This window comes from Equus caballus, chromosome 25 (genome assembly GCF_041296265.1).
Source record: "Equus caballus isolate H_3958 breed thoroughbred chromosome 25, TB-T2T, whole genome shotgun sequence".
Lineage (NCBI taxonomy): Eukaryota > Metazoa > Chordata > Mammalia > Perissodactyla > Equidae > Equus > Equus caballus.
In genome coordinates, this window is record NC_091708.1 from 46,550,333 (window position 1) to 46,560,467 (window position 10,135).

General features: G+C 60.5%; 1 protein-coding gene across 3 annotated transcripts; it reads right to left on the minus strand.

Moving 5' to 3' along the window:
- Positions 1 to 1,169: 1,169 nt before the first annotated feature.
- On the minus strand, positions 1,170 to 5,094 carry LCN9 (lipocalin 9). 3 transcript variants are annotated; one of them, XM_070250811.1, is made up of 7 exons: positions 4,899 to 5,094; positions 4,270 to 4,406; positions 3,896 to 3,969; positions 3,361 to 3,471; positions 2,959 to 3,060; positions 2,772 to 2,817; positions 1,170 to 2,518 (listed from the first exon to the last, which is right to left on the minus strand). In XM_070250811.1, the coding sequence occupies exons 1-6, from the start codon at positions 4,923 to 4,925 to the stop codon at positions 2,801 to 2,803; spliced, it is 468 nt and encodes a 155-aa protein (XP_070106912.1). In that variant the 5' UTR covers positions 4,926 to 5,094; the 3' UTR covers positions 1,170 to 2,518; positions 2,772 to 2,800. The 3 variants fall into 3 exon arrangements, with proteins under 3 accessions (XP_070106912.1, XP_014591635.3, XP_014591634.3); XM_014736149.3 differs by having other exon boundaries at positions 1,170 to 2,136; positions 4,830 to 4,987; XM_014736148.3 differs by having other exon boundaries at positions 4,830 to 4,987.
- Positions 5,095 to 10,135: the final 5,041 nt, after the last annotated feature.

A 10,135-nucleotide genomic window follows, 5' to 3' on the forward strand; every position in this document is an offset into this window, starting at 1 on the left:
AAGTAGGGTGAAGTTAGACACCAAGAAGAGCTTCCCCGTTCGGGATCACACCGGCTTCTGGAGGGGACCAGATGTCTTCTTGACTTGCTCTCCTTGACAGGCTTTCTCAGCCTTGGGGACACCAGGCTCGCTGTCCATCCGTCTGAACCCTCCCTGAGGGTTGACCCCAGCGCCCCAGATGCCAGCAGCGATGACAGTCTCCCGGTCTTCTCCTTCTGCTCCACTGAGTCTCGCTTTGCCCTGAGCCCTGGGCCCTGGTCCCAGCATCCCTGCCCACCGCACCTGTTACCTGGCCCACCCGGGGGTCTCTGGGGTTGAGCGGGCTGCAGGAGCCCACAGGCCAGCCCCAGCCCCACGCTAAGCACCAGAGCTGGCTGTGACCCGCCTGGCTGGGAGCCCGGGGAGCCCCTGGCTCTGGCTCAGCTCCCCTTTGCAGCTCCTTCTGAGGTGGTCTTCTCTGTGGTCCAGGGCCTCTGCAGGCATTGTCATCAGCCACCCAAATGCCAACTTTCCATGCCAGCAGGCCCTGGCCGAGTGGGCAGCCTCCTACACGTCCCCGGCCACAGCCCAGCAGGCCCGACCGAGGTTCCGGACAGGGAGCTGGAGGCCAGGCTGGCCGTGGGAGTGCTGCGGCCCTAAGACCCCCATTCTCATGCGGCTGCTCTGTCTCAGCACCCAGCACCTTTGGAAGGGGCACAGGGATCTCCATCCCCTGCAGCCTGGAACACCTGAGGGAAGAGGGCCAGCGCCCCCAGCCCTGGTCCCAAAGTAGCCCCCTGCAGCTCTTAACAAGCAGACACTGGTGCTGGCCTGGGCTCATCCCCCAGCATCCCGGGAGTCCATGTCCCCACCTCGGAGATTTCTGGACAGTGAGCCATAGGGAGTGTCTCAGGCTGTGCTCACATGAGGAGGGGGGCAGGCCAGCTGCTCCTCAGACTGGGGTGCAGAGGGGCCAGGAGAGCCCCTCCTCGCCCCGCCTGGCTGCCCCACCCTCGAGCTGCACAGGAGCCAGCTGAGAATTTTGGAGCAGGCGTGGTCTGAGTGGAGTGGGTGAGGCAGAGGGCACCCTGGTGGGGGCAGAGGGGACCAGGAGACAGGGATGGGACAGAAGGCAGCCAGGAAGGAGCCTATGGCATTTTCTCACTTGACTTGGTAGGAAGGACAAACACTTTCTCTTTTTAACGTTTTATTTTGAGATAGTTGTAGATTCATATGCAGTTGTGAGAAGTAAACAGAGGTCCCTGATACCCTTCACCCCTTCTCCCCGCTTCACAGCCCTAGGACGGTGTTCACAGATGGGGACACTGGTGCCACCCCTGCCCCGCCCCGCACCAGGCGTATTTCCCTGTTCACACGCACTGAGCCGAGCGTGTCAGTATGCGTGTGTTACAGTGTGAGACTGTGTGAGTGTGCGAGTGTGTCAGTGTGGGTATTTAGTTCTGGGTCCCTGGATCCACCACCACAGTCCGGATACAGGATTTCCATCCCCACGAGGACCCCTCCAGTTGCCTGTGTAAACCACACCGGCCTCCCTCACCCCTTCCCCATCCCTAACCCCTGGAAATCAGGAATCAGTTCTCCATGTCTACAGTTCTGTCTTTTCGAGAATATTCCTTAAATGGAATCACACACCACAGCCTTTTGAGGTGGCTGTTTCACTCAACATAGTTCCCTTGAGATCCATGCAGCTTGTTCCTCTCTGTGCTGAGTTGTGTCCCGGGGCCAGCTGGTTCTTCTGTTGGGGGAAGTCGGGCTGTTTCCAGTTGGGTGATTGTGAACAGAGCCGCTGTGAACATTTGTGGAGAGGTTTTGCGTGGACACATCATATGTCTCGGGTGAACTCCCAATGGGCAACCATTTTCAATCTGCAGAATAACGGTGGATTGGCCGGGTCCCCTGTGTATTCACCAACACATGGCGAGGCGTCGCTTGTCCCAGCTGCTGATCTGTTAATAGTCTTCCTCGAGGGACCACTGATCCGGGGGGCCGGGGGGCAGGGCCTCGTGGACCACCGTCTCACGCCCACTCCACCTCACGGGCCCTCACCAAGGCCTCAGGGTCCTTGGCTCTCGGATGAGACGGCTCTGGAGGCCAGTCCGGGGGAAGGGGGTCACTTTACCGGGGCGGGGCTGGTTCCTGAGAAAGGAGGGCAGCTTGGAGAAGGGGCCTGTGGTGGACTGAATGGTGCCCCCCCAACACATCCACGTTCAAATCCCAGTGTCCAGAACCTGTGAGCGGGACCTTATGTGGAAAAAGGATCTTTGCATATGTGATTAAGGTAAAGATTTTGAGATGAGATCATCGTGGATGACCTGGTGGCCTTCAACCCAATAACAAGTGTCCTTATAAGAGACAGAAGAGGAGATGCACAGACACAGGTGAGAGGCCCTGTGACCACGGAGGCAGAGATGGAGGGATGCCTGGAGCCCCCAGACGCTGAAAGAGGCAAGGAGGACCCTCCCCTGAAGCCTCCGGAGGGAGTGTGGCCCTGTGACTCTGTGCCTTCTGGCCTCCAGCCCTGCGAGAGAGCAAGTTCCTGCCGTTCTAAGTTGCCCAGGGTGTGGCCCTTTGTGACGGCAGCGTAGGGGCACCAACACAGGGCACGTTTCATGATTGCTCAGCCCCACCACCCATACGCCTCCCGTGACTTCGGCAGGAAAACCCGGCAGGTCGGCTGAGGGACGGGCTTGGAGAAGTGGCGCGCACCGTCCACACCCAGCTTCCCCCAACGGCCCCCAGTGCCACCCCCGCCCTAGTCAACGCTCACGCACCTCGAGGCCTGGCCAGCTCCTCGCCTCTTCTACTTCAAACAGGGGTCTGGGAAGACAGAGTGGGCTCTCAGATGGCCCCCACCTGGTGAGACCCTCGGCCTGCCGGGCCAGGGCCAGGCTGAGCCAGAATGCTGCCCGGAGCTCGGCTCTCGGCTGCGGCTGCTGGTGTGGACCGCACGGGGCCTACCTTTGTCGATCAGGCTGACGATATTCTGAGGACCGAGACCGTATTTTTTGCAGACTTTTTCAAATCTCTTCAGGAAGCTGGGGCTCAGGTCCGGGATCCGTCCTGAGGACAGAAGGGTGGGGGCCGAGGGTCCTTTGCTGATAATTTGGGACGATGTGTGGGGAGGGTCTCAGGGGTCTCAGGCGGTGCTGAGGCTGCGGGGGCTCGTGTCAGGCAGGGCGTGGACACGCCAGACAGCCTGGCCTCGGTGCACCCTCGCCCCATGATACAACTTGACTGTGGGTAGACGGAGGTGGGAGCCCTGTCGGGTGGAGACCCCTGCAGGATGGGGCCTGTCACCAGTGGAGGGATCCCCAGGGCCCTGCCAGTCCCCCAGCAGCCGGGAGAGTGGCAAGGCCGTACCGTAGAGCGCCAGCACTTGAGTCTGGGTGCCGTTCCGGAGGTTGAGGAGGTGGAAGGTGGCGTAGACCCTGTAGTCTGTTTCCGCGAGGAGCACCCGGTTCTCCCCCTCGTCTGGGGGGACACTGAGCTAGAGTGCCCCGCCCTCCTCTGTCGCCCCAGTACTCTTGGGTTGGCACCGGGTGTGCCGTGTGGCCGCGGGTATGGACGGCGGGCCTGGTGGCTGAGCACGCGGTGCCCGCTTAGGTGGAGACCCCTGTGGTGTTGCTGGTGGCAGTGGCAGCAGATTGCCCCCTTGCTGCGCAGCTGGCCCTGATGGACCCCCGCATTCTGGCCCCCCAAGCCCCAGGCTGGCCCCCCTGCCTCCCCGGGCCCGGGCCAGGGACCTTCCCAACAGGGGGCTGTTCAGGGGCCCATGGGGCCCACGGACCAGGCAGGGTCCTCTCACTTCAGAGTCAAGCCGCCAAGAGGTCCCACAAAATCCCCCGAATCAGAGCCTGCCAGGCCCCGAGGAGCAGGACTCCCGGCGTCCACTTACAGGAGATGGTGCACTCCCCATTCTTCTCCATCTTCTCGCAGACCATGGGCACCTCCACGCACTGCCCCAGCAGCCTGAGGACCAGCTGGGTGACGCCCCAAGTGCAGCTCCAGCCCCACCAGGGGTGTGACTGGCACAGGACTCCCTCCACCCACGCCAACGGCCACCTCATCTCCCCTGACCCCAGCCCCACCTCAGGACTCTAGGGGGTTGTATCATCCCCCCTCATCCCGGGGCCTCCCCCAGCCCCCCAGGGAATGGTCAGATGCTGATTCCCACGGGGACGGAGGGTGGGTGCATGAGTGAGGGTCGGCGTTGGGGGTGGGGCAGGAGGTGCATCCGTCTCCCCAGTCCCTAATGTGGGCAACACTCACAAGAGCTGGAAATAGAATTTCAGACCACCGTCTTCTAAGCTTTTGATCTTCTGTATGAAGACCCTCAGGTCCCCATTTTCTTCAATCCGCTTCATGTCGTCCGAGGCCATGGAAACAGAAAACCAATCTCCGGAAACCTGCAGACAAGGCTCTGCTGGATTGTGGGGCGGGGGGCGGGCGGGGGGTTGCCTATGGGATGGTCTGGGGCTCTTGGTGCCTCCCTCCTGGGGCTAGGCCCCTGGGCATAGGGCTTCCAACCAGGGTCCCCCTCTGTCTTCCCAGACCCATTCTGCCCTCCCAGGCACTTTTCTCTGTCCTCCCAGGACCCCCACTGCCCTCTCAGGACCCCCTCTGCCCTCCCAGGACCCCCACTGCCCTCTCAGGAACCCCTCTGCCCTCCCAGGACCCCCTCTGCCCTCCCAGGCTGCTGTCACAGCTGGGGCTGGAGAGGTGGGTCCCCCCAGGAGCAGCACCCTTGTCACAGGTCAGAGACCCCAGGTTGAGGGAGGACAAGTGCTCCGCAACCAGGCCCTTTGGGAAGGCCCAGGCCCCAGACCCACCCTGGCTATGTTGTAGTTCCTGCGTACGATGGTTCGGAGGTCAAGCTGCTGGGCGGAGACCAGACTCACCCCCAGGCTCAGCAGGAGCAGCGCCATCCCCTCCAGCGAGCGCCTCACCGAGGCCCACACTCTTTATACCCACTTCTGCACTGTGGTTTCCGGCCCCGCGGCACCGTGTCCTCCGGCACGCCCTCTGTACCCTGGGCACAGGGCCAAAGGCCACCACAGCCGCCCCCGACGGCTCACAATGTCAGTGACAGGCTGTCTACGAGGTAACAGATGTGGGGAGGCTGTGGTTTCTTGTGGGTGTTCCTATCACACAGAGAACCTGGCCCTAAAAAGCCCCCTCTGTGATGACAGTCCCAGAATTGATCCCACTCCAGCAGCGGGCTCACTTCCGGGGGCTCTGGAACAGCCTGGGGCATCGGCGTCCACCTCAGCCAGGTGGGCATCGTGAGCTGCTCCTTCAGGTTCACATTCTCCTCACAGACTATGACCAGGCATCCACATAAAGATGACCCAGGCAGCACAGGTACCCAGAATTGTCACGTGGCCTGGAGGATCTAACCCTCAGGAAGACACAAAGGAGGCAGGGAGCCACCTCAGCCGGTCACCGCCTTCCATGTCTTCACTTCTGTGGACACGCGGTGTCCCACCAGCTCTTCCAACATGAAACTGCTTCTGCTGACAATCAGCTGGAGCCTGGTCTGGACCCAGAACACCCCTACCTTGACCCACGTCCAGGGTCGGTGCCCTCCACCACTTCCCTGGTCCACACTTTATCTTATTCACAGGCAAGTGCTCCGCGAACTGGCAAATGCATGAGTCACGCTTCCTGGAGGGCTCGGAGCTTTCATGCAGACCCCTCCCTTCCCTGGGGGACCTGGTTGAGCAGCCCAGAAATTGGGAGCATCCACAGATTTCCAGACATGTGGGTCTCAGAGTGACTTCCTACTCCAACCACAGACCTGTGGGGACCCACATATGACCATTTCTCCCCAACTGGAAACAGATCCCCTATCATGGGAGCAGCCATCCCGGCAGACGCTCTCTCCCCTGGGAGCAGCCATCCCGGCAGACGCCCTCCTACCTGGGAGCAGGTGCCCACACAGGTGCCTCTCCCTGGTTCCCTCTCTAGATCTCGGGGATGGCTCTCCACAGGGCAGCTCCAGGCCGACTAGAGAAGGCCTTGACAGGTCGGCGGACGTGGTTGGCAGTGACACTCAAGGACCTCCTGACAGGAATCTGTCGAGCTGTAGTGTGTGGAGGATCACAGGGCTCCTCTTGGGCCTCCTGCCAGGCCAGCCCAGGCCGGGTCCCCTGACCTCCACGGGGTACAGGGAGCGGGCCTTGGGCCAAAAGCAGAGGTGGAGTGATGCCCTGGTGGAGAGAAGGACTCGGTAGCTGTGCTTTCCTTCTGCTACTAACAAGCTGTGAGCCCCCAGTCCCCTAATGTGCCCCCCACAGCAGGTGTGCCACTCACCTGCTGAAGGAACCTTCTTCAGCAGACCACCCGAGAGCTCTGATGACCAACAGTCACGTCAAGAGGTTTTCTTAGGCCACCACGGATGTCGCCTCCAGCCGGGACGTCCTGAGGGAACCCAGACGACAGGTCCGCGCCCCCTGGGTGCTTCTGCAGCCCAAACACCCTGCCCCAGGGGGACGGGCAGGCCGGTGCAGGTGGCAGGGCGAGCTCCAAGGGGCAGGTTGGAGCCGGCGGGGCAAGCTCTAAGGGGCGAGGCTACTCCTGCTCCCAGCCCATCTTCCCGCACCTGTGAGCAAAGGGCCCCGAGGTCCCCTTTCTGGGGGTGGGTCTGGTTGACCCAGAGTGGGGACAGCATCTCCCTCTGAACCTGCGATGGACCCCATGGTGGTTGTGATCCCGGAGTGTGAAATGTTCTTCTGATTCCCCCTCAGTGTCCCGCTCCAGCCACTCCCCAGCATGGAGCCTCCAGGCCAGACGTCCTCTTCTGCCCTGACCCCACCTCCTCCTTCCCTCGCCGGAGGAGGACACTGTGGCGGGAAGGGAGGCACACTTCCAGGCCGGCGTTCCTGGGTTCTCCACATGGACTGTGAGTCTCCTGGAGGGAGACTGAAGTGGGGTTCCAGGATGGGCCCTGGGTCTGTCCATGTCAGCGCTCCACCCACTGGGGAGCCTGCTCCCGAGGGTGCTGTCTGGAAGGCGGGCAGGAGAGCCCTCCGCTCAGTCGGAGGAGAGGATGCTGTGGGCACTAAGGGGGTCTCGCCTTCCACAGCACGCCCCCGTCTCGCAGGCTGAGGAGCCCGGCTGGGAGGACAGGTCCTCAGTGTCCTGAATTTGGTGTCAGAACCGGCTGAAGTTCTCAGAGAGGACTCCAGAGGGTCCGGAGGTGAGCTGAGGACCTGAGAACCGCGCTGTGGGGAGGGGCCAGCTCGCCCCCCCCAAGCCTCTTGCATCTCCAAAGTCCCCTTGACCACAGCAGGAGGGGCCGCGTGTGGGAACGTGTGGGAACGCGACCTGCGCGTGGGCGGGAGTTCCTCCTGTACTGAGGGGTCCCGCGGAGAATGGGGTCGGCTTGGCCTCGGAAGGTGACGCCCTGTCCCCTCAGGAGGCCACGTCCCTCTCTGAGGTCAACCGAGAAGAGGAGCTGCCGCCGCCTTGCTTCTGACTCCGCTCTGGGAAGTGGCCTTTGGACGGGACGGCGCATGGCAGTGGGGGTGAGGGAGAGACCCCCCCCCCCCCCGGTCACACCCTGTCTCAGCTTCCTAGGGAAATTCATCCTGGACAGCGCACAGGTGAGTGTGACGTCCCACGTCCTCTCCCCTGCCCAGGCCCCTCCCCACATTCTCACCCTCCTGGCCTTCCAGCAAGCTCCATGTTCTGAGAAGCCTGACCCCTAGGAGGTCATAGCCTGGGGGGATCCGGGAGGGGCCGAGCTGTGACCAGGACCCCAAGCTCCCTCCCAGGGCCCCAAGCTGGAAGGTGGCGCACTCTCTGGAACCTTCCGGGACGGCGGGGGCTGCACCTCCCAGAGTGGCATCTTCTCCCTGTAGGTGCTCTGGGTGGGGGAGCGCATCGGCCGCAGCGTGAGCCTCAGCTCTGAGGTGTCGATGTGTCCGCTTCACGGAGCCAGTGAGGGAGGCAGGGCCTCGGGCAGCAGTGGCCCGGCGTGGGGGGCAGAGAGTGTGGTCACCTGGCCAGGATCCAGCTGGGCACTCATGTCGGAGCAGTGGAACCACCGACTGCCCCGGTCAGCCCCCGGGCAGGGCTCCCTCCAGAACGGGGCGGGAAACTCAGGTAACAGTCTGTCTCGTTTGTTTTTGTGGAGATGAAAGTTGCGTCCAGTGAAACGCACACGTCCTAAATGTGCATGTGGATAGGTTTTGGCACATGAGGCACCCGATATCCCATGCCTCAGTCAACATGGGGAACCTATCCTTCATTCTAGAAAGTTCTCTTGTGCCTTCTCCCAGGCAGGCACAGTTCTGATTCCTATCACCAGAGAACTTTGAGAAATTTCCAGAACTGTGAGGACTGAGGTGGCTTGTCTTAATCCTCAGGCCTGCCCAGAAAAACCAATGTCCAGGGCTCCACGGTCAATGGGGGGACCTGGGACTGGGGGCCAGGGACCTGGCTTCTGGTACTGTCTCTGCACCAGAGGGGGATTTTGTGCATCATTTGACCTCTTGCTATCTCAGGTCTCTCGTGGGCAAAGTGGAGTCATGACACCCAAGAGCCTGTGTCAGTGTCCTGGGGTCTCTGTAACGAAGGACCTCAAACGAGGGGCTCAAAACAACCGAAATTCATCCTCTTCCAGTGCTGGAGGCCAGAGGTCCAAAATCCACGTGTTGCAGGGCCGTGCTCCCTTCAGCGGCTCTGGAGGAGGACTCTTCTCTGGCAGCTCCAGGCTCCTCGGCTTGTGGCCACGTCTCTCCAGCCTCTGCTCTGTCCTCACGTGGCTTCTGTGCGTCCTCTTCTTCTAAGGGCATCAGTCTCTGGGTTTAGGGATCATCCTACGTCCAGGGTGATCTCATCTCAAGCTCTACCTTAACCACATCTGCAAAGACCCTTTTTCCCAATAAGGCCACATTCTGAGGTTCCAGATGGACGTGAGTTTTGGGGGTACCCTATTCAACCCACTCCAAGGCCCCAGGCAGGGTGCACAGGGCAGAGTTGCATTCGTGACCGAGTGGACCCAGAGGCAGGTGGGGAGCCGGGCCCCCAGGATCGGCAAGTCCATGAGCTATGAAAGCTGCAGACAGTGTCAGGCGCTCTCCTCGCACCTCTGGGTGCTGCCGTCCTGTGTCCAGAGCGCTCGAGGCAAGTGCAGAAAAGAGAATTCGGGTCTACCTCACTCAGGGACAGATTCAAACCTCCCAATAAAACATTGGCACACCGACTCTAGTTTTGTAGTAAAACATTACACCTCACACCCAGGCGTGGAGGAACAACTCCACCTTGGAAGATGTTGTAGTGTGATTCATCACTTTTTTTTTGGTGAGGAAGATTGGCTCTGAGCCAACATCTGTTGCCAATCTTCCTTTTTTTTTCTCTCCCCAAAGTCCCAGCACATAGTTGTATATCCTAGTTGTAGGTCATTCTAGTTCTTCTGTGTGGGACGCCGCCACAGCATGGCCTGATGAGTGGCGTATAGGTCTGCACCCAGGATCCGAGTGAACCCTGGGCTGCTGAACTGGAGCGCGATAACTTAACCACTCGGCTGTGGGGCCGGCCCACGATTCGTTACTTTAGCAGTTGAAGGAAGAAAACTAAAATCATTTCCCAGATGCCAAGAAATTTTTATGAAATTCAGCCACCACACATGATCCAGCAGGCCACGATGCCACTCTTAGTTTGATAAAGGGCGTCCACGAGAGGAAGCCGCCATTCCTCATGTGGAACTCTGGAGGCGTTCTTCCAAAGACAGGAATGGGACAAAGGAGGACGGCTTATTACACACTTGAGGTGCTTCGCAATAAACGCAAGAAGAAAAACAAACGAGAAGGGCACGTACTGCAGAAGCAGAGCCCCTGGTCTTCACGTGCCCGCAGGTCTCCGCCTGGGCACGGCGAGAGCATTGCTGGGTGGCGGGCTGTCCACAAAGCCATCGCCTTCCTGTGGGCACGTGGTGGTCATGGGAAATGCGATAAACAAGGTCTTGTTCACGATGATGACAGAAATCATGTGAAAATGAGCAAGATCCACACGAATGAACGACGGTCTTTCCTGAAGAACCAACAGAAGCTTTGGAGACCAGGCAGATGTGGCCGTGTTCCTGGGTGGAAAGACTCCGTGGGATAAAAACATATTCTCCACAAACAACTCT

What these genes read in the sequence shown, in the direction of transcription:
- LCN9 (XM_014736149.3), bottom strand. Translation starts at nt 4,925, where the DNA reads ATGGCGCTGCTCCTGCTGAGCCTGGGGGTGAGTCTGGTCTCCGCCCAG. An exon ending in AAATTCTATTTCCAGCTCTT is followed by an intron (nt 3,970 to 4,269) that starts GTGAGTGTTGCC and finishes GCTGGTCCTCAG; the next exon opens with GCTGCTGGGGCAGTGCGTGG. An exon ending in TGGGGAGTGCACCATCTCCT is followed by an intron (nt 3,472 to 3,895) that starts GTAAGTGGACGC and finishes GTGTCCCCCCAG; the next exon opens with ACGAGGGGGAGAACCGGGTG.